Below are 24170 nucleotides of genomic sequence, written 5' to 3'. Positions count from 1 at the left end.
ATAAAATTTAGAAATTTAAGTGAAGGAATGGAAGACAAAATAGAAACTGCCTCAGAGAGCAAAACAGAAATAGATAAAACAGCAAGATCAGTTCAGAAGGTCCAACATCCAAATAAAGAACAATACAGAAAAAGCAAACAATGACAACAAAACTGAGGACCTATCAGAAATAATTTCAGGGACATCCCTGGTGGTCCCGTGGTTGAGAATCCACCTTCCAAGGCAGGGGATGCAAATCTGATCCCTGGTCAGAGAACTAGGATTCCATACGCTGTAGGGCAACTAAGCCCAAACACTGCTAGCAGGAAGCCTGCATGCCACAACAGACTCAGTGCAATCAAAATGTTTTAAAAAGATTTTAATTAAAAAAAACAATTCTCCCTTAACTAAACTCATGATTCCTAACATGATTTACTAGATTAAAAGGGACACTATGTACCCAGTACAATGAGTGAGGGGCAGCACACTACCATGACAAATAGCAGAGATAAACTGGATACAGAAAACACACTAAATCCAGACAGAAAAATCCTATACAAAGGATTAGAATCAGAACTTCATTGGTCTTCTTAATAAACACTGACAGCTAAAAAGCAATGGAGAAGTAGCTTCAAAATTTTTAAGGGTAGTTATTTCCAACCAAGAATTCCATACTCAGGCAAACCATCAATCAAAATGGTAAAACTTTTTTCCTATTTTAGAATTTTAGAATTTATGAACAATCGAAATGATAGACTACCTGATTCATTAAATAAGTGGGAAATTATATAAGAAGTGCCTACAGTATACAAAGATTTAGGAAAATGAATATAAGACAATTATTAATCCCAGGAAAAAAGAAAAACTTTTAAGATAAGAAAGCAATTATAGTATGCTTTTGACTCAGAAATGAACAAAAAATACTTAGTCATAAAAACACAAAACTTTGTTTAATACTACTGGGCTAACCAAAATTTGTGGTATACTGAAAGACAGTATCTAAAACTGATGTCAAGAATAGCTGCTTCTGGACTTCCCTGGTGGGTGAGTGGTTAAGAATCTGTCTTCCAACGCAAGGATACAGGTTCAGTTCCTTCAGTTGCTCCAGGAAGATCCCCACATGCCCCAGAGCAACTAAGCCTTGTACCACAACTACCGAAGCCTGAGCACCCTAGAGCTTGCTTCACAACAAGAGAAGCACTGCAAGGAAAAGCCCAAGCAAGGCAACTAGAAAAAGTCTGTGCTCGGCCATGAAGACTCAGTACAGCCAAAATAAAAAATAAACATTTTTAATGAATAGCTGCTTGTACATTCCTTGCCAAGAGTCAAGCAGCAAGGTACTGTTTTGATGTGTGTAAAAAAGAATCTTTTAGTACTACTAACAGTGCATTTATCACTTGGATAAACATAAAAATTAAAATCTCAACAAAAAATGGAACAGACACAAAGGGCAATGTATCAATGTACCCCTATGTTTTCATTTCTCTTGCTAGTTATGGTGTTATGTTGTTGTTGTTATTTAGTCTCATGTCTGACTCTTTTGTGTCTCCATAGACTGTAGCCAGCCAGATTCCCCTTTCCATGAGATTTCCCAGGCAAGAATACTGAAGTGGGTTGCCATCTCCTTCTCCAGGGAATCTTCCTGACCCAGGGACTTAACTCAATCCCCTGCGTGGCAGACAGATTCTTTACCACTGAACCACACTAGCTTTGTAGGCAGGTTAGAAAATGATACAAACAAATGTTAAGCACTTACTTCCTGAGAGCTATTATACTAATCTTTTCTCACAGTTAAAAAAAAAAAAGGAATTCAAGAAGAAAGACAATGGAAATTGGTTATTTGCTATTCTATGTATGGTGGTAAGCACTAAATCTGTTAATTTTTTTAAATCACCTCTTTCAAAGTTACAGGAACTTAAGATGCTATGCTGAATTCAAAAACAAACAACAGGGAATTCTCTGGCAATCCAGTGGTTAGGGCTCCACATTTCCACTGCAGGAGGCACAAGTTCCATCTCTGATGCGGAAACTAAGATTTCACAACCTGAGCAGCACAGCATGGCCAAAAAAAGGGCAAATACTGGACATGAATCATCAGAAAGAGAAAAAAAATGTTAGCAAATACTTAACTTTGAAGGTATTCTATTTAGAGTATACAGGCTAAAAAACTTGCACAAAATAAGAAAAAAGTCAGTGCCACTGAAGATACTCCATCCTGGCTTTCTGCACTCATAAGTCAGAGTAAACAAGATAAATCTGAAAACAAATTTTTAATTATTTAAGTAAAAGTAAATCTAGTGATACAAATAAAAATAACTTAAAAGCTTTAAAAAAAAAAGTCAAAACTGAAGCTGAGGCAGGCAATGAAAATAATCAATTTATTATGTGCCTTAGAGGATTGAGTGTGCATAGATCCTAGATGTGCTGAACAGTTCTAACCAAGTTCTCACCAAGTTTGCTGTATAACGACAGGAGCTGGTAAGGGCTGATTCTACCAAAAGGGAATCTATGCCAAAAAAAAGATGTACTGGACCACTAAGATCACAGAAAGCTCATTTAAGATGATAACTCAGGTGAGAGGAAAACCACTTTCAACCCTTCCCGTCCTTGTTTCTGCCTGGACCATCTCTTTACAGTCATAGTGAATGCCATGCTGTGACTGTGCAACAATCATGAAAATGAAAACCACGTGTTAAGGTTGGTATAACAGGAAGACAGAAGAAGTCTGATCCCTAAAGATTTCACAGAAAGACTTCCCTGAAGTCCAGTGGCTAATACTCTGCACTTCCACTGCAGAGCGGCATGGGTTCCATCCGTGGTCAGGGAACTAAGATCCCTCATGATGCAGCCAAAATTAAGTAATTAATTAATTAAAGATTTCAGAGACCTGTCACAAAGCTTTAAAATGCCTTTCTGAATCCTTTAAATAGGAAATTTGAAAAATGCTAATTTGCAGACCACTGTAATCTGGTCTTTGTTACTGGCACCAAAAACAATTCTTAACAAATAACAGAGCAAATGCAAAAACTCCCCTCAGGGACACCTTCATAAACCCAGGTTATTAGCAGAAGAGGGATCACAAGGAAGACAACTCTTAAAGATTAACTCACTGTCAAAAATTACAAAGTGTATGAGGACATCTACCACCACAGTTAAAAAACAAAACAAATGAAAGAATTCCAGAATCTGTGGAGTTTTAAAATAAATATGCTTTAAATGTTCAAATAAGTAAAATAAATATAAATGTTAAGAAATAGCAAGATATTATGAAAAAAAGGCTAATTGAAAAATATAAAACAAATAAATTCTAGCTATGATTTACTCAGAAAAGAAATTCATTGACTGGATTAACAGTAAGTTTGAACACAGAGCTAAAAAGATTATCCATAACAGAGGTAATAGAGAAACTGTAAAAGAGAAATTAAAAGACCTGAAGAAAAGGATGAGAATGCCAGTTAAACACCTAAGTAATAGTTCCCGGAGAAGAAAATATAATGAGAAGATGATGTATTTGAAAAGATAAGAACAGAGTATTTTCCAAACTGGATGAGAGCAAATCAAGTCTCAAGCAGGATAAACAGTCAACAGATTCCTTATTAGCACAAATAGGTACCAGAAGACAAACTAAAGTCTTTAGTTATAGGAAAACTACTATTATCGTAGATTTCAAACTAGCATACAAGACAGCAAAATAATGGCACTCTTAGACATAAAAAGACTAATGGATCTTACTCCTTACTAGCCACCAATCGTGAAAATACCACCAAAAACTTTCAAAAAGAAAACGACACAAAGCGCGGCAACAGGAATAAAAACCTGAGTGGGGCAAAAACATCAGTAATGTTAAGTCCAAATTACAAATGATCATTTTAAAAAAAACTACCACTGGAAGATTAAAAATAAGATGGAATTAAAATGTAAACAACAATAAAATAAGATTTTTGCCAGGAAGAAAGTGGAATACAAGGTGTCCTAAGGTCCCTTGCTTTGTTCAAAAGGAGTACAAAGATCAAACCTTGGACTCAGAGAAAAAATAGAAAGTAGGCACATTAAAATTTTAAGAGCAATCATTTAAAAAAAAAAAAGGACTAGAACATAAAACCTCCAAATCAGCACAGATTTAAAAAAAAAAAAAAAGGAATAAAGAACACTCAATCACTCCATATGAAGGGGAAAGGGGGGGGGAAAGCAGGGTAAATAGGTAACACAAAATGAAACCTTAAGAAATAACTCCAAATATATCAGAGATTATTATAAATGTAAAAAACAAACAAACAACAACTTGCATGTTGGACTTCCCCTGTGGCCCAGAGGTTAAGAGTCCCACTCACAATGCAGTGGACTCAGGTTCGATCTCTGGTCTGGGAAGATTCCAGATGCTTCAAGCCAACTAAACCCGTGAGCCACGACTGTGCTCTAGTGCCTGCCAGCCACAACTACCGAGCCCACATCCTCCAACTACTGAAGGGCAAGCACCCTAGAGCCCATGCTGTGCAACAAGAGAAGCCACCACAATGAGAAGCCTGAGCCCCGTAACTCGATAGCAGCCCCCACTCACTGCTGGAGAAAGCCAGAGGAACAGCAACAAAGACACAATGCCGCCAAAAATAAATGAATTTTAAAAACTTTCATGATAATATTCTTAGACTATATTTAAAAAAAAAACAAGCTTCATGATATTCACAAAGATGTTCATTGAAACACTATTTGTGACTGTGAAAAATTGGAAAAATTACAACAGTCGATAAAGGAATTAAATTACAGTACATTCTACGACAGAATACTAAAAAGCAGATAAAAAGAATGAACTAGATGAGTTTATACGGTGCAGCAATCTCACAAGTAGCTGTATCACAGAACACATATATAACGTGATAACATTCCTGTACAATATACTACTAGGTGGTGTTTACGGATATATACACGCAGTAACAAGGATTAAAACATATATATATGATGGATCTACATAATAATGAAATATTACTCAGTCTTAAAAATAAGAAGGAAACCTTGCCATCTGTGACAACAACAGATGAACCTTGAAGGCATTATGCTAAATGAACCAAGTCAAACAGAGAAAAACAAATACTATATGGTTGGACCAAATATGGAATCCAAAAAAACACTCAGAACAGACTGGTATCTGCCGGAGGCAGTGAGTGATGGTTGGGGGAAATGGGTGAAGGTGGTCAAAAGGCACAGACTTCCAGTTGTAACTAAGTTCTGGGGATATAGTGGTGACTGTAGTTTACGATTCTGTATTGTGTACTTGAAAGCTAAGAGTTTATCTTAAAAGTTCTCATCAAAAAAAAAATTACAACTATGTGAGGGGATGGATGTTCACTTTAGTAATCATTTTGCAACATATACATATATTAAATCATTATGTTGTATACCATTAACATTCCAATGTTACATATAAGTATAGCTAAATAAAACTGGCAAGAGAAATAGAGACTGAGCTAAATAAAACTGGCAAGAGAAATAGAGACTGACCCCACAGACACTAAAAGGGTAATGGCTGACTCAGACTGCGAAGGATTCAAAAAGTATTTCAACTCAATTTTTTAATTTATTGTTCTTTTTAAGCAGAAGGGAAGATCTGAAGCATATATGAAGAATGGACATTTGTTCATTCTGGGTAGCAAACACACAGATAAGCATTTTATGTTCTACTTTGCTCAGAACTATTTATGACAAATGCATATTAATAATTTATAGAATTCAACATAAATATATAATTAGTGTGGTTAAGTATGTTTCACATGCTTTTACAGATTTATAGTGATTTATGTGCATTACATATATTCAGTAAGAGAAAAACTTAAAACTGAAAGTATAATCCTAGATCAATCCCTAAAACCATATTAATATCCCATCCACCAGTTCCTCCCTAACAATGTAAAAAAGCTAGGAGGAACTGCAATAAAGAGAGCAACAGGAGAAAGTTACAACTCGGTTCCTGGAGGAAAGGAATCATCTTTTCATTTACAGCCAGAAGAGCAAGACCTAAATAATTCAAATCCTTAATGGGCTTTTGGCCATTTTATTTTTCTGTACAATCCACTTTCAACGTGTCTTCCAAGTAGAATATTTAAAAATCTAAAATATCCTCTCTCTGTATCTTATTAACACTGTACAAGTAGGTAAAATTTCTAATAAATCTCTTCAGCCTGTGATACTTAAGAACACATACACATTAAATATAAAAACAGTCATCAATGAGTGTTTTAACCTCTAAGCACTATGACTGCAGTTCAAGGAAATCCAATCAAAGTATTTATTCACTTGAGGTGAAATAAGCAATTCAAGTGTGTTTTTTCGGAACAATGACTGCCTATCTAACAAACAGCTTCCCTTAAAAACCAACCAAACTTTTCCTCAATCACCATCTATTTTTATTTTCCTCTTTCTTTACTTTTTCAACATTTATTCTAACCCTGCAATCCCTACTATTTCCGATGCCCTGTAACAAGGGTTCTGCCCAAAGCAGGGAACTACAATTGCTGTCTCGAGAACTTGTCTTGGGACGTCAGCATCCCTGGTAGCAATGCACACTATCAACTACTCTTTAAAAAACAACTGCTTGTGTTGCTACTGGAACCTACAGTCCCTCCTTTCCTGACAGTTCATCAGCCATCCTTGGTAACTTGTTCTTACTCTCCCAAATGTGAATATTCACCATAGTTCTGCCTTCACTCTTCTTTACTAGAGTAAATATTGTCACTTGGTTCCCAATCTTCCTGCTACGCAGCTCCAACCCTAACTTTTCTTCATGACTTTAACCCTAAAATTCCAATGAAACATCCTAGCATCATCAATACCAACATGCCCCAAACGGAACTTTCCTTACTCTTCAAGTTTCCTCTCCATCCTCTATTACTATTAACAGTATCACTTTCCCAGAGTGTTCAACCATGACATCTCAGAATCATCTCTGATTATTCCCTTTCCTTCACGCCACTTCCATTTCTGTCATTTCCTCCTCCAAAATGCTCTCTCCCTTCCTTTCTACTCCCTTTCTACTCTCAAATTTTTATATAACAGCAATCTCAGTCTTTCAGTTTCTAACCTCCCTTTCAAAACCATTCTATATACAACCAAGCTATTTGAGTAAAAATACCGCTTTATGGTTCTGGCTTTTCACTCCTCAGTATCTATGAGCTTGTAATTCCCCCTTCTCTGAAAAGCAAGCTATCCCAAATCCAGAGACTTCCTTGCATCTGACCAACTCACCTCTACTCTCCGCTGCTAAGTCGCTTCAGTCGTGTCCAACTCTGTCCGACCCCATAGATGGCAGCCCACCAGGCTCCCCGATCCCTGGGATTCTCCAGCAAGAACACTGGAGTGGGTTGCCATTTCCTTCTCCAATGCGTGAAAGTGAAGTCACTCAGTCGTGTCCAACTCCTGGCAACCCCACGGACTGCAGCCTACCAGGCTCCTCCGTCCTTGGGATTTTCCAGGCAAGAGCGCTGGAGTGGGGTGCCATTGCCTTCTCCACCTCTACTCTCTAGCTATGGCTAACTAACTCATCCAGAACTAGAAAAGCCAAGACAGTTTTTTCCCCATCAAAGGAACATGAGATTCAGACTGAAATTCAGTCTCTTGAGACAGGACTGAAGTATGGCCATCATTCACCACAGGAGGCAACAATACAACATACTGTGGTTCAGAGTTTAATCACAGCCCAGACTCCAAGTAGGTATGTATTTCTCTCAAAACTACCAGGTCTTTATCTGTGAATGAGAATAACAAAAGGGTATCTACCTCATATATTTGACAGGATAATTAAAGAAGATAATTGATATAAAACATTCAGCACAGTATCTGACAGTAAACAATTTTTAAAAAGTTAGTTATTGACAGAGTAACTAGCAGAGAAAATCTGTAGAAAGGAAAAGAATTAAGCAGATACACAAAGAAAACCAAAAACAACATTAAGACTAATTCAATTCCCATTCTAACTCATAGATTTATTTTCAGGCTAAGTTTCTTGGCTACTATATCCTTTTAACAAGAGGATGCATGTAAGTATGTATGAGTATATATTTAACTATATACATATATAAAACTATGGCCTTATAACCCTACCTTTTATAACTGTACACTATAGGAATTCAGAAAAGACTGTGCCTATTCTTTAATTAATGACCCCCACATCGTGCCAAATAAAGCTTAAATAAAACAAGTCTTCCAATGTACCTTTTAAGATATACCTTATTCACCTGGATATCCTGACCATGACCTTAGAGAGGAAAAAGGCATAGAAACAGGCAAGAAATGGTATTTGAGGCAAATAATCCTGGCATTTCACCCCTTTATCCTCCCTCTCTTGATACCCACTTTCCTATTTTCTCATCTTTCTCTGGCCATGAAACTACTATGTCATGCTGTGGAAGAGCCTTACCTTACTGTCATGTTTACTAACAAAGTAAAGCATAACTTCCTTTGGGTGGTGACCCATCAACCCCAAAAAATGTTACAAAGGGTGGGGGTGGGGGGGTAAATCTATACATATATTAAGTCCTGAAATTTTTACAATTAATTTCATCCTCCACTTGCTAATTTCCATTTCTGTAATGTTAGAATAACTATAGCTCTGCTACAGTGCATTCTCATACACAAACACCACATATCGAAACAGACTAGTGCTCTGATTTCACAATCCTATATAGGCTACTCAGCCATTATTTCTGCTGATCGAAAATTGCCCAGACAAAATTTAAAACCTCCATTCTTGCTCTCCATGTAGGTAGAGAGGTTGAAATACTTGTTTTCTAACTTCTGTCAAATTCTCTAGTCAATACCAAGAGGAAGAAACACCACACTGCAAATGGTAATACTTTCATATGATTAATGAAGATAAAATCTATTCTTCCCTCATATTTCTAGAAGTTCAATTGGAAAAATGCTTTTGGCCACAAAGAATAAACATTTCTCTCTCATTCTTACAGAAGGTTTACAGAAGTGTTCAGAAAGAAGGTTAACCAGCCAAGTTAAAAAAAGGAAGATTTTTATGTTGCTTTGCCAAAGGGCCTGAATACCTGAAAATACTGAGCAAAGTTAAACTATACATGTACAGATATAATAAAAAGAAATATGAACCACTAAATACTAATGGGTTTTTTTTACTCCTTAAACAGAACCTAGCAGAATTTTCTCAGTATAACTTACGTATGTCCTATTGCCATTATGTTCCAACCATGATTAGCCAATTTAACCAGTAGGCAGGGCCAATAAAGCCAAAATACAACTTTATATTTTATCCTTTCTAAGTATCCATCAATATGCAGTTCAATTTGTTTTTCAGACCTTATAAAACCAGTTTAAACCTGCAAGTCAATATTTGGCCCAAATTCAATATTTGAACAAGACTGAAAACCCTTCAAACAGAAATCTGAGTATGTAGCATCCTAAGCTACTCACTGAAGTATTTTAAAGTTTTTGATAAACAGTTCTTACCACTCTGGCTGCTCTCTCCTGAGATTCACATTTCCTGCAAAACCATGGTCCTGTGGGTACTTGAACAATGCCATAGCAAGCTGTTGGAAAACAGAATGTTTGAAAATAAGTTAAAGGTTGAATAACTATGGAAAATCAAATATTGTATCAAAGCCCTATTAAATACCTCTGAAACTATTCAGGTAAACCAACTGCTTTGTAAAAAACTAAAACATGTTATATTTATGTTTATCATTTATCACCAAGTTACAATTATGACATTTTAAATATTAGAAAGGTAATCTTTTGCTATTTCATTTCAAAAGAATAAACATAACAAATCTTAATTATTCTTTTACAATAAAAATAGCAGATAAAATTTAACACGTTTTTACATAAACAACTTATTATTCATTCCTATAGTGATATATGAATATTCACTAATTCAAAGTCATTAATTTATTTCTATATCCTAAAATTTAAATATTAAGCATTTTGAATACATGAAAATCAAAATTATTTTCAAATCACTTTTCAAAATAAACAAGCTATTGCAGGAAATGAAATGAAATGTAACGTTAAAAGTGAAATGCTTCTATTTAAATAAAATGTCCAGAATAGACATTTGCCTGTCTATACAGAAGGTGGATTAGTGGTTGTCTAGAACTGGGGGAGTTGGAGAGAAATGAGGAGTAACTAACTGTTAATGGCTCCAAGGTTTCCTATTAGGGTGATGAAAATATTCTATAAAACTGCAGTAACAAATCCAAAACTGTAACTATACTGAACACCATTGAATTGTACATTCTAAGTGGGTTAACGGCATGGTATGTGAATTATATCTCAATAAAATCATAAAAAAACAAACCCTGCAGGTTTTTTTTATAATGTATAATGTTAATGTTTCAACAAGCGATGTGAATGCATATCACATATCTAAATCACAGTCTAGTTACTTTAAAAATTGTTTCCATATTAACATTTACTTAACTCAAAGTTTAAAACTTGCCAAAAACCTAAAGACATTAATAATCCAGTTGACATTTTCTCAAATGAACCTGCTCAGAGGAAACATGGAAATACATCAAATATTGGAAGGCATTTAAAGAATATAAAATCAACACAGATTTCTAAAACTCCAAAAGCTAAACTTTGAACCCCTATTAAAAGTGGTAGTTATTCATTTGTGTCCAACTCTTTGTGATCACATGGAATTGTAGCCAGCCATGCTCCTCTGTCCACAGAATTCTCCAGGCAAGAATACTGGAGTGGGCGCCTTTCCCTTCTCCAGGGGCTCTTCCCCACTCAGGGATCAAACCTAGATTATTCTGCATTGCAGGCAGATTCTTTACTGTCAGAGTACCAGGGAAGTCCCAAGCCCTTTTAAAAGGTATGAGTAAAAATATTCTATCAACCAAGTAACTGGCGGTCCAGTAGTTAAAACTGTGCCTTTTAATGCAGGGGATGGGAGTTCGATCCCTGATCAGGGAGCTAAGATCCTACATGCTTTCTAGCCAAAAAATCAGATCATAAAATAGAAGCAGTATTGTAACAAATACAATAAAGACTTTAAAAATGGTCCACATCAAAAAAAATCTTATTAAAAAAAAATACAACGTAAGTGCCCAAAAAACTTCTATTTTAATTCAGAGTAAATTTTCAGTCATAAACAAACATTTTCTAAATTGGGAGATGAGACTAGTTAGCATCATTTATCACCCAAATTCATAAGAAACACCTCCACAAGTAGCAATGAACACTACAATAGAATATACCAGGTTCTCAGACCTTCAAATCAGTAGTTTCAATTCACACTGTTTTCACTCCTTAGAAAAGTGAGGTGTGCAACTGCACACCTTTCTTCCTTGAAAGAACTGGGAACAAGTGCATCCTCAGATTAGGTTACTCACTACCTCCTAAATCTCCATTCTAATTCTGAGATCCCATTCTATGAAGACTGCAGTTTAGTCCCTTAGGCTCAGGCTTTCTCTCGTTGACTAGCGTCCAATACACTACTAAACAACATCTGCATCACTCAATGCCAGAGTCAAAAACGGCAAGGGGCGCAGGCTAGTGCCTAACAAGAGTACAAGAACGACCAAAAAATTACCTAGGTTTTTTCCAACCTCAATTCCTTACCACCTGAAATGGAAAAAAACAGAAACTTCCATGGCCAGAAAGCTACCTTACTAGTGTCCTTGATCTTTATCTACATTCCAAAACTCACCGAATAGTCACACCCCAAAATAATACTAAGATGCTCCCCAAGTTCCTGGCGGCACCGCCACCTCCTCTTTTGTCCGGTCACTTAAGCTGCGGAAGCGGCCCGAGGCAGCCATCCCGACAAGCCTCAGCCTCCACCCGGGCAGCTCAGCGCAGCCGCTCCGGGGGGCCGCACGACTGCGGCAGCCGCCTTCCGCCTCTTCTCTGCGGGAAGCGCCAGTCCGCAGCGGCGACGGCAGGGTCTGGGCCAGAAACCTTGGGGTGCGCGGCAGCCGGCGTCCTCCCCTCTGCCCCAATCTAGGGCCGCAGGGCAGCCCCCGAGGCCCCCGACCCGCCCCAGCGCCGCGCGCCCGAGCCCGACTCCATGGCACAGGAAGTCTCCAGACACTGCGGCAGACTGAGCGGCGGGAGGGGGAGGGGGCTCCACGCTTTCCAGCCCGCACCCACGGCCGCGGGGCGCGCGCCCGGCCCCCCCGCACCCCTTCGCCGCCGACCCCCGCCTCCCGGAGTCCGCAGAACCGCGGCTCCGGGCGCAGGCGGCGGCCGAGTGACACTTGAGAGAATGAGCGCTGGATCACATGACAGTGCAGGCCACACGCACTTTCTCCCACATGCACAGCCCACACCCCCTCCGCCCCGCCGCGGACCCTCAGAGTCAACCCTCTGCCGCGGAACGGGGCGGGGCGGGGGGAGGGGCGGGAGGAGAACTGGCAGTTGCTGCCAAGGTGGGGGAAGCGGTGACGGTTGGGAGAGGCCGGGTTCAGCCCGGCGGGCGGTTGGGTGTTTACCTTGATGCACCGCGACGCTGCAGCCGTGCCCGTCGCAATAAACCAGCGGGTTCTCGGCCCAGCCTCTCTCGTCTGAGCAAACGCAACAGCCTCCAATCATCTCCTTCATACTATGGGAGACCTCGTCCTCCAGTGACACGGGCCGGTCGCTAGAGACCATCTAAGAGGGAGTTGGGGGGGGACCATTAAAAAACACATGCAAGCCAGTGAGTTGCTTCCCACCGCCCCGTACAGCCCACCGCGCCCCAGCTTGCTTCCCCGCGCCCCGGCCCCCCGCCCGCCGCTCGGCCGCTCGCTCACTCGGGCTTTGCCGCTCAGTCACTCACGTTCCGCACAGGAGTCAGGAGCCATGTCCTTGCTGACTCCCCCCACCTCCCCTCCACCGCCTCCTCCGCCTCCTCCTCCTCGTCGTCTTCCCTCCCCACCTCCACCCGGCCGCTAACGCTGGAGCCCGGAGAGGGCACACATAATCAAGCAGGCCTCCGCACAGGCGCACTGGGGGGGGCTCCCGCTGGGCCAGGGGCAGCGAGGGAGGGGAAGGGGGTTGCGCTTCCTCCTCCGAGCGTCACTCAGCGTGCGCGCCCGCCCGACGGCCGGCGTGAGAGAGCAGGCCCGGGAGAGGCGAGGCCTGCGTGCGCGCCGCCGCGTCCGACCGGCAGCCCAGGCCGGCCTCCCGGCCCTTCCCCTCTCCCGCGCCTCTCGCATCCGCCGAGGTGTGCGGCGGAGGGGCGGGGTCTAGCGGAGCCGAGCGGAGCCGAGCGGAGCCGGCGGCGCGCCGAGGCCGGAACAAGCCAACTGGAGGGCGCGGGGGCGCGCACGCGGGGGCGGGGACGTTGGGGGCGGCCTTCTGCAGCGCTGGCCGCGCGGGTTGCGTGTGCACGTCACGAAGAGGCCTCTTTGGGAGGGAGGGTAAAAAGGGAAGATGCAGAGAGACGAGAGGGAGGGCGGGTTTTGTCAGAGTAGCTGGAAGGGACTCCCCGGAGGCATCTGAAGACCAACCTGCCAGCCTTTGCCTCAAAAACTGGCCCGAGGGTAACAAGGGTTGGGCAAGTCGGTCGCCTTTCCAGAAGGGCGCAGTGAAGCATGGCTTCCTGCAGTTGGCCGCACGAACTTCACTGTATTGCCGCAGCCTGTCCACCCATTAAATTCACATCCTGGCTCTACCCAAAGTTCACCCAGTGAAAGTGCCACCAAGTCTGCCGCCCATTTACACACCACACTGGCCCCAGTGACAACTGAAAATGCATCGCAGACAAGATCAAAAGCCTAAGTTGGGGTTGTACCCGATGAGGAAACTACACCTGTAGTACCTACCCTCAGCTTGCAGTGTAAGAGTACAAATGGTTGTTAATCTCCTCAGCTTGCAGTGTAAGAGTACAAATGGTTGTTAATCTAACAGTAACAATGTAATGTGAGGATATGGAAAATGCAGTTTGAAGGAACCCAAGTTCTAGTCAGTCACCAGATAATAGCTAACACCACAGGACAGTGGAGTTCTTTCGATTGAGAATTTCTCTGATCTGGCTCTGTACTTCAAATTTACTCTTGCAAATTTGTCACTTTTATTAAGGTCACTTAAGTGGCAGAAAGATGGGAGCTTACTGCTCACAAACAAATAGAAAATGGATCAGGCCTATCTGAACAGATTAATTAGCTGGATATTGCGCAGTTTTGAGCTGTGAGATCTCCCACTGTTGCTCTACCCGCTATGTATCCTGTTAGCCCAATATTGATTTTAGGCAGCAACAAAAAAAGTGTCTAATTATAAGTTTAGCACGAAATAGGAATATAGATTGTTTAAATGACAAGCGTAGTTAGAAGGCAAATTCACGACTTTGATGAATACCTTGCAGGTAACAAAATAACTTTATCAAGGGTTGGCAGTATCATGTGAGGACCTAGAAAATGCAGTTTCATAAATGCTAAAAAATGAAGGAACCCAAATTCTCCTAGTCAGCAAAAGATAATGGTTTAAGCTCTAAAAGCATTCCAAGTGTTCTCTTGGAGAAAAGAAAAATGGTGGCATGGCTGCTATTTCCATTTGAAATTAATTGCTAAAAATCTATTTAAGAATTATAATAGCTGTAATACAGTGCAGGCATATATTAGCAAATATATTCAAACACCCTCAAAGCTAAGTGAGATAGCTACAGTAATGCAAAACTTTAAAAATAGACACTGAAAAAACAAAAAATGAGAATTCAGTTAGTTATATTAGTGCATTTTTAAAAGGTGATTACAAGATTATATAATAAAATATATCTTTTGGAGTTTATGGTAGTAATAGATTTCCGACCGTATAAGAATGATATTCTTAAAATGCCATTGATATTTTTAAAACTAAAATCACCTTCAAACCAATCTATACTGTTTCATTTATCTCTACCATATATCTTATTTTTACCCCTTTTTAAAAGAAACCAGTCCAACATCCAATTCCTGCTCAGGTTCAGACTCCTAATGAAGAGTAATTTTTAGTTAAAATCAATTTGAAACTTCCCTTTTTGAAGACTGCAGTCAAACCTTAATGCAATAAATTATTTAAAAATACATTCATGTTATTTTGAATGCATTGGAGCTCAGTTCTTGTGATAGGATTAATGTATATATAAAGAATGATAGGTATTTTATTCTATAACACTTAATCAAAGAAATACAGGTAAACACTTGTCATTTTCAAAACAAAATTAAAAAAAAATCATTTGTAACATTTTTGAAATTTAGACAGAGAAAATATACTATTTCTTAAGAACAGGACTTTATATAAATAGTAGCATCTAAAGCAGAAATTTTACTAAAGATGTACATATAAATGTTCACAAAATGTAAATCAAATTATTTAAAACTGATATTTAACATTAAATGTTGGGTTATGGAAATTGTGAGAAAAAACATAGAGTATAAATATTCTAATTTTAACTCATGTACTAGATATAGAACTTTTTATGTTATACATCAGAAGTATAATATTTAATATACTTCTATAAAGTATTAGGTGACAAGGAAGAATAACAGACATTACAAAGTAGTTCAGAGATAGTTAATTATTAATTCAGCAAGTATTTATTGAACATTTACTGTGAGCCAGGGAACATTTACTAGATACAGGAAATATAGCAGTGAGCAAGTTATATTTGTCCTTTGTGTGAGATACATATGCATGTGTTTGGTTGAATATGCTAGTTCTCATACCTCAGAATGGATAAAACTTATAGTTTAATTGCCAGAATTGCTAAAGTTCAAGTAAGTTTCTGGAAAAACATGGTAATTGTAAAAATATAAGTAAGTTCTCAAGATTTATAAAATAACTTCAAAGAAAACTACAATTTCAATCTTAAAATAGTTATTCTTTAAATCTGATTTCATGTTCTCAAAATATCCTTTGAAAACATCTATCCAGTACCTGTAGAATAAAACAAAAGCCTGTGGTCCCAGTACACTTCTTCACATAACAGCAACAAACTCAGTATTGGCTAATCTATTTCTCTGAACTAATCATCTGAGGCAAACCACAAAAAACTCAAGTAAAGTATTTTATGATGTAACCTCTAACCCTTCTATAATGGGAAACTACATTTTCTTCCTGTATGGGTAATATATCTTCTTATAATTTTCTTTATTCCTCAACCTAGTCACCAAATTTTTGGATTTGCTTTTCCATAATCATTTATATTAGATATTTATGAACGAAATAATTAAAACCAAATTTGGTTCCTAGATTAGTACTGCTTACATGTATCTCCTTTTTAAAGTTTTATTTGCCTTCTGTTATTTTCCTCATGTTATGTTTAGTCTATTATATCTATTGTTGAAGCATATTTCTTTAATGAGATATAGAAATTGAAATATATTTCTATAATATTAGGACTAAATGCACTTCTCTTAACTCAGATTCTTAACTTCCATAAAGTGTTTAAAATTCAGTATTGACTCTGATACTAAGGTTTTTAAACAAAAAGCAATTATAAGAACTCATTCATCTACTAAACCTCATCAGAAACTGTAATTTTCTTTCTAGATAAACCTGTTGGAAAAAGCAATAAGGCAATTTCTTATGATTCGCACAAACTTTAAAATATACCCTCTTTTAAAAGAATCAATGAATAAAATTTTGTTTTGCTCATTGGTACCCCAAATTTAATACTTTATATGAAAAGTTTATGAGTCAAATATTTATGCAAGTATGATTAAAATGTTGAGGTATTTCTGATACTAGTTTTGTTATTTATCTCACAATAAGTGAGCATTTTATCTATATAGGTACAAACCCACACATGGCACCTGTATCATGGACTACTATCAGAAATTTCATTGAAAGATATTCATTCCAATTATGTTTTAAATTGATAGTCCATTAATGGCTTTTGGAAAATTTCACTTAATGAAGCATATTGATTAATCTTACTAGGTGATTTTTTTTTTAACTCAGCATACCACCCTATCGAGGAGTGTCCTATACGCACATAGTAGGCCTACAATAAGTATTTATTTAATGCACAATATTGGTGTTTATAAGCCAATTGTAGTCTGAGCTTTATTCTTCAGAGCAAAGCAAGGCTTTGTTTTCTATGTGCAACTGAACTAAAACTTCTAAGTAATGAGAAATGATTAAGAAATTTTCAGATAAGTTGGTTTATTTAAAGGTTTTCAATAGTTGAAATTCATACAGGTGAAGCGTTTTTATTTACCTGGTAATTTAGAATTGTCTGTATTTAAACAGCCCTCAAATATTAGCCACCTCTCCATGTAAAAGTCATCATTTTCTTACAAAACAGATCCTAACTTAGAATCAGTCATAATTAATATTATTGTTAGATATACTTAATTATTGAAAAGTTTAGTTAGGTAATTCTGAAATTTAAATTGCATGTAATCTAAATTTTAAAATCTTTCTAAGAATCAAGGCCTAATATTTACTTTACAGGGTTTAGTGTGGTTAATCTTGTGTTTGGCCTCAGAGCTACTCCTTTGCTGTAAAACTGATATCCATTGGCTGTATTTACATTTTTGGGTAAAACACCGTGTAATTACCCACAGAAAAATATATCTAAAGGATGCCTGTAGATCTGCTAGGCATTACATAAACCTCAATAACATTTTTAGAATCACACTATTTTTTTCCATGATGCAATAATACTTAAAGGTGTTACACTTTTGACTTTTCAGAGTATCATCAATATAACCTAAGGGCAGGAGTGTGAGGTCCATGTTCCCATTTTTTAACTGACACTGAAGATTTGCATTTCTGTTATAATTATAGTGTGATTAAAGTGACATATTTAAGTGTCTGTTTATAGGATACAATAAGGTTATCTGAGTGAAAAGATTCTGGACATAGAAAAGAGGAAAATCAGTTTCTGAAATGGAATAGAACCTTGCAAGAAATGAAACATATCTGGGACTTAAAAAAAAGAAAAGGAGAATCAGAAATTAAACTGAATTTCTAAATACTCTTTGGACCAAAGATTACTTTTTAAGATTTAAATGTTTTCCTCTCTGAAAGGGGCCACTGCTTACCAAATCCAGAAACAAGCCCAAGAATATGTTAATTAACTGCATTGTGTCCCAGAAAGAGGTTGACAAATTCATTTTTTTATTCCTTCAATCAAGAAAATGTTTGCCTAGTACATCTTAGATTTTTTAATCTATAATGTGTATATTTACCTCCTGAAATTGTACAGTAACAGTGCCAAAGACCACCACGGCCCCATAGGGTGACTCTTATGAAGCTTAACATTCCTGGCGAATTAAACACACAAGACTCCCGATCACTTTTTGTCAGTCTTTACTGTGGCACGTAAGAGCCAAACTGTAGGTAATTTTTATATGGTGGCAACTTATCCTAATTAAAAAAGCAATGATCTTGGATGCAAGCACAAGTGAAAAATATAATGACAGAAAACTAAAGAAAGGTATTACAAAGACTGACCTGCAATGCTACTTGTCCCTCTCCATCCCCACCCCCATTCATGCCCCTTTTTCCACCCATTTGTTGTTTTTCTCACAAGTATATCATGACTTGTAACATTTTTTTAATTTAAATAACCCCCCAAATGCCTAAAGCACTAAAAGATGTAAAAAGATTCATCTACAATCAACTATGTAGCAGATAAACTTATAAAGCTATTCTAAATATTCAGATTTATAAATAAAAAATGTAAATTGAATCCAAGTAGCTGGGGAGGGGGACCATGGGAGGATGAGTGTGGAAGGACTGAACAGATTGAGGATATCTAATTTCAACACCAATTTTTTTTCTGTTCAAATCTTTCCATAGTTACACTTCCAATGATTTCTTATATAAGAATTTCTCCCCATATTCGAAAGAATTGAATGATTTCCTTGAGGAAATGCAAGTTTAGGAAGAAGAGTCGCATAATGAAACTGTTAAAATGCAAACCACTTCTATAGCATTTAAAATGCAAAATCACAACCACTACTACCTTTAACTGACTCTTAAGGGTTCTTTTCAAACAGATGCTATTTATGAACATTATGTTAACTTCTTTCTTGTAATTCAAAACTCTTATCAAATGATGTTTTCATGATGACGTGTAAATATAATATTCCATTAGAGATCAATTCTAATTGGTTTTTAAAAATCCACCTTGGGAAACCAATGCTGTATAATACACAGACTAGTAATGGGCATTTTACAAGGAATTTCCGCAAAGTCTATTATAAATCTAAGTCGAAATTACTCTCTGGCCCTAGTCAGGTTTGAGCAAAAGAATTGAAATTATTTCTTCATGAGTTTTCAAGCACGATGACTTTACTCTTGTCTTCAAGACTTGCGATCACTTGTTGGAAATCTTCATTTTTTAAAACTGTGACGCTTGCCAGAAATATTTTTTCCACATGCCTCACAAAGGAAAACAGGCGGAGTTTCGTAGGTGTCTTTCAGTTCTTTCTAAAACGTGTTATAAAAGCAAATGACACGTTTTTCCTTTATGAATTTCAGTGTTATTTTGAAAATGCACTTCACGTTAAGAATCCAAGCCTGTTTTTGTTAGGGGTAGCTCAACCCAGCCTTTTAAAACTAAACTCCTTATATACAACAAAGAACTGAATAGTAACAGCGAAACGTGCTTTTCCGAACTCCTTTGAACCCCGACATTCATTTTTGAATCCATACATTTAAAGAGATTTAAAATAGGATATCATAGGCTCTAACTCTCTGGATCCAGAAAAAAAAATTTTTTTGCCCACATTTGTGTCTATCTAGCCATCACTTTACAAATATATCTATGCTGCTTTCCCTCTTTTCGTGTGGAGTCTCAGGCTTGCCCAGCTTCCTCCAATTTAGCGGCACGTTGTAAAGCCTCCTTCCTACGCGGTCTGGAGTTGGGAACCCCTCGCCAGCCGACACACTGATCATAAAAGTTCCCGACCCGACCCGGCCCGAGCCTTTTGCAGTTCGGGGAGCTGGGGGTGGGGGCAGAGTCCGATTTCGGGACCCCTCCCCCGGGAAGGACGCGCTTGGCGAACTGCTGCGCTGCGGCCGAACAATGGGGGCGGCCGGGCGACCGGAGCCCAACTCCAGCTTCATCGGCGGCGCCGGTCGCGCGCCCGGCCCCCGCCCACCTCGGCCCTCCCCGCCCGCGGTTTCGCGCTCGCACTGCCGGCGCAGCCTTCGTCCCAAGCGCCGCGGCCCGGCCCGGCTCGCCGCTCTCCCCGCCGCCGCCGCGCGCCTGCTTCCCGGCCCTGGGCTGGCCCTCCTTCTTCCGACTGCGACACCGAGGCGCTGCCTTCGGCGACTCCAGTTTTCGCTGCGGCCGCCTTCCCGCTATTTCCTGGATATATTTTCTCAATTTCGCCTTTATTTTCAGAAGTGGTTGAGATGTCTCACTTCCACCTTAATTTTAATTTGCTGTTTCCCTCTGGAAAAGATCCCAGGAAATCCAAAAATCTAGAAGGAACTACAGCAAATCCCATAAAACCTTTAACTCGAAATACATTTCTCTTAAAAAAAATTTTTAATGCATTTATGTCGTCTACCCAGGCAAAAGAATTCGCCCCTTTTTATTTCCTCCTTTAAATATTGTTATCTTATACTCTCCATCAAGTACATTTTGACGAGGGGGCAGAGAATGTGTCCGGCGGCATGCAGCAAACCAGAGGTTTTATCTTACGCCTCCCGGGACGGTAAAAAAGTGGAACGTGGACGAGGGAGCTTCTTGGGAAGAAGCAACACAATTCGTTGAAGAAGAAGCCAGACCGGGCTGGGGGGAGCGCAGCGGGGGCGTCGAGGGCTCCGGGCAGGGGAGCTGGTCTGAGGAAGAGAGGTTTTAAATAGCCGGGGCCGGGAGGGCGGCGGGCCCGCGCATGACAGGACTTTATGAGACAGGATGGAGCAGCGGATGAGATTACTTTGCTTTCTCATCCCCTAAGAAAAAAAACTAAAGTTGGAGGGAGGCGGAGAGAACAGCCATCCTTATTTCCTCCCCACGTTTCCGCGGAAGGACCGGGGCTGCGGCGGCCTGGGAGAGAGCGCAGGACGAGTCGGACCAATAGCAGTCAACAGGTCCAGGCCGCGGCAGGGCAGCGGGGCCGGGCCGCCGCGCCCCCTCCTTTCGGGTCCCCTCCCCCGCCTTCTTCTTTCCTCCCCTCCCCTCGCCTCCCCCGCAGGCCCGGCCCGGCAGGGGAGGCCGGTTCTCCACTCCCCGCCCCACCCCGCCCGACTGCGGTCGCCTCGGCCCGGGCTCTCGGGGTGGGGGTGGGGCGGGGGTTCCCTGCCGGAGAATCCTCCCCCGGGGCTGGCGGCGGGGCGGGGCGGGGGGGGTAGGGGAAGGGGAGGGGATGGAATCGGGGAATGGAGGATTAAGAAGGACTCGAGCTCGGCACGAGCGCAACCGGCGCGAGGGATCCTGGGTAAAAAGTGGCCGCGCGGCACCGGGAGAGCGCGGAGAGGAGCCAGGGTCAGAGGTCAGGGCCCTGGAGCCCCGCTTGCAGAGCCCCCCACGTGAACGCAGCGAGCAGGAGGAACCTTTTTGTTTTCGACCGCGCCAGCATGCTCCCCTATTGACCGAGCTGCTTTTCCCGGGCCGCTGGAGAGAGGAGCTCGATCCCGGATCTCCTAACCCAACCCCACCCCCTCCTTCCACCACCAACACACTACCCAACTCTACCCTTCCTCTCAACTCACTTCCCAGCCCCCCGTACCGGCCTTGCAATAACGCAGTAAATTTGCTTTAACAACAAGTGGGGGTGGTTGCATTTACTCCTCCCTCTCCTCTCTCCTCCCCCTCCTCTTGCTGCGGCTCTTGACACTACTACAAACCAGGACTATAAACATAAACATGTGTCACTGTAACTGGGCAGGTAATATACGGATTTGGGGGTGGCGTGGAGGGGGGCTTCGTCGCCGCTGGGGGGGGGCAGTAAAAAAATGTGTGTTTCACGTGCTCGCCGGCTTTGGGGGCTCCCCCCACACACCGATCCATTTATATAATGCCGATGGCACTCGGTCACTTACTCATTCAGCCACACAGACCCACAAAGGCCGACTTGCCGATACCCATTGTACCCCAAAGCAAATACATTTATATACGACTCTCCTTTCCCAACCACTGCTGCCATTTCTTCTATCAGCAAACAGTAGCGTCAATACTTGAATCCCCTTTCCTTTGAACAAAATTATTTTCCACATAGAAAGAGAACATTTATCGACCTGAACAGTACGCCGCTCTTTCCCCATAGACAGTAACCGTCACATTTTGTGCGCAGAAATCCTTTCAAAAAGCAAGTAAGGCTATTTAAATGACTGAGTTTGAAATCTGTAATGTAAAGTTTCTTTCTTGGGCTTTCCCTTCTTGCATTTAGCAACTTCTAAAGTTGCTGGGGCTGGAGCTCTGGAGATAGCTACAGCAAGTCTTTATTATTATTATTTAGTCTATATTTACACTGCCGCTCAACTTTTCTCTCTCTCTCAGCTCAGCAAGCCTGGCAACAACTGCTTACGGTAGAGTAAAGCGAATCCCCTCGCAAGCTTTTTGGCTTGAAACAGAAGGAGATTCAGAAAATGTTCAGATGGAGAAGTGGTTCCCTTTGTTCTTTCATTGTTTCTCTAGGAACTGGTTGATACAAGGACAAACACTTACCTTCTCTTCTTTTTGCTCCCCAAACCAGACGTTCCCATCAGCCTGAAAATACACAATCCACCTTGAAAGTAACTACGAATGTCGGGAGAGTTTGTATTCCATTCTTTTTCTCTCTCTGCCCTCTTTTAGCGTAGGATTAAGTTGCCGAGCACGTTGCTGCAAGCTGTAGCCCCCCGCCTTAGTGAATCGGTCACGTTTAGGACCCTCTAAGTCCATCCTAATTCTGCCAGTAGAATTGAGGGTATGGGAAGCTCTAAACTTTCAAAAGAAAAGGGGTCCGAAAGAATCCAGGGAATTTAGGTATCCTCTGAAAATGTTTACCACTGTATTTTTGTACCACATCACCAAAAGAATATGCCAAGAAATACTAGATATTTGAGGAAAGTGTGTGTGTGTGTGTGTTTTTGTTGTTGTTATTTAAGTTTCTACTTAGCAATGCGCTGCTTAGACAGAGGGAGTAAAAAGGCAGGTTTGTAAGGACATTTAACGGAAGGAGTGGGTTTTCCATAATGTTTGTTATGCCATGTGTTTTTTTCAAAACACTACTGGAACTGAGAAAGGAAGCAAACAGAGATGTGTATTATAGTGTTTTGGAATGGCTTAAAGAGAGGCACTTTGCTTGAAATGAATTCATGTAAAAACTGGCCTTTAAAGCAAAAAGTGAGCTTTTCAAAGTTGAAAGACAATTTTCACCCTATGATTCCAATATTTAACAAGTGACTTTCCTGGCTAGCATGTGATATGTGTTAGTGTTTAGTGTCCAGCCTGGTGGGCATTACTCCCCAAACCTTGTTTAAAATCTGATTATAATGTGATTTGTTGAAGTCATGAATACGAAATGATCCTTGTGTATCCATAAATGCGAACTTGAGGTTTTTGATCTCCCGCTTTTTTGTGTGCACCCAGTAGCTGTAGCAGTGGAAGACAGTGATTGGCTCCAGTGCTCCTAGAAGAATCTGGGCTGAAGCCAGGGGAACAGAACCAGAGGATTCCCTTTCCAGAGACCATCAGGCTTCACATGCGGATCTTTCCCTTCTCCCCTCTAGGGTGCTCAGAATTTCAGTGTGGCTTAAGCAGCCCATAGGTAGGCCTCAACACTGAATGTCATCACTTCAGTTCCTACGTGTTTGGCTCTCTCTGATGGGAAATAGGAAATAAACAAAAATCGGGGTATCCCAAATAAACTGTGGATCTTGAGGTTTGTGGGTTATTGAATACACCAACACAGAACTCTATACTTTCTCAGATTTTTTTTCCTACATTCACGATCAATTGTAAGAGGCCCTGGTGTCTCATAGGAAAATATTGCAACAAAACAAGATAATTGGGGGAAAGGCAGTTGCAGTAGGAAAAGTGGTTTTTCTTTGATAGCATTTAATTGGAATTAAAAGATTCTTGAGCTGTAAACATTCTTTATTTATTCAGCACACATAAGCAGGCATTGTTTTATCACTATCATAATTATGGTGTCCTTTAAACTGGCTGATAGCAGAAAAGATAAGGGAATGTGCCTGTAGGTTCAGATCAGGTCTTGCTCCTTTCTTTTTTTCCCTCCCAGCCTTCCTCCCCTCTCTCTTTACTCTCTCCCACCCCATTCCTTCCATGATCACTAGGGTCCCCCACAGCCCTTGAGATGAGG

General features: G+C 40.3%; 1 protein-coding gene across 1 annotated transcript in view; it reads right to left on the bottom strand.

Moving 5' to 3' along the window:
- The window catches only part of MLLT10 (MLLT10 histone lysine methyltransferase DOT1L cofactor), a 209872-nt gene extending 197084 nt beyond the window's left edge, over nt 1-12788 (bottom strand). The window contains exons 1-3 of the mRNA XM_052650785.1: nt 12758-12788; nt 12432-12591; nt 9442-9521 (exon numbers count right to left, since the gene is read on the bottom strand). Of these exons, the coding sequence (XP_052506745.1) occupies nt 9442-9521; nt 12432-12591 (240 nt within the window). The 5' untranslated portion in view covers nt 12758-12788. The remainder of the gene's footprint in view (nt 1-9441; nt 9522-12431; nt 12592-12757) is intronic.
- Between the last annotated feature and the right edge of the window lie 11382 nt (nt 12789-24170).

The sequence above is a fragment of the Budorcas taxicolor genome, chromosome 13, assembly GCF_023091745.1.
Source record: "Budorcas taxicolor isolate Tak-1 chromosome 13, Takin1.1, whole genome shotgun sequence".
Taxonomy (NCBI): Eukaryota; Metazoa; Chordata; class Mammalia; order Artiodactyla; family Bovidae; genus Budorcas; species Budorcas taxicolor.
This window is presented reverse-complemented; position numbering and strand designations above follow the sequence as displayed.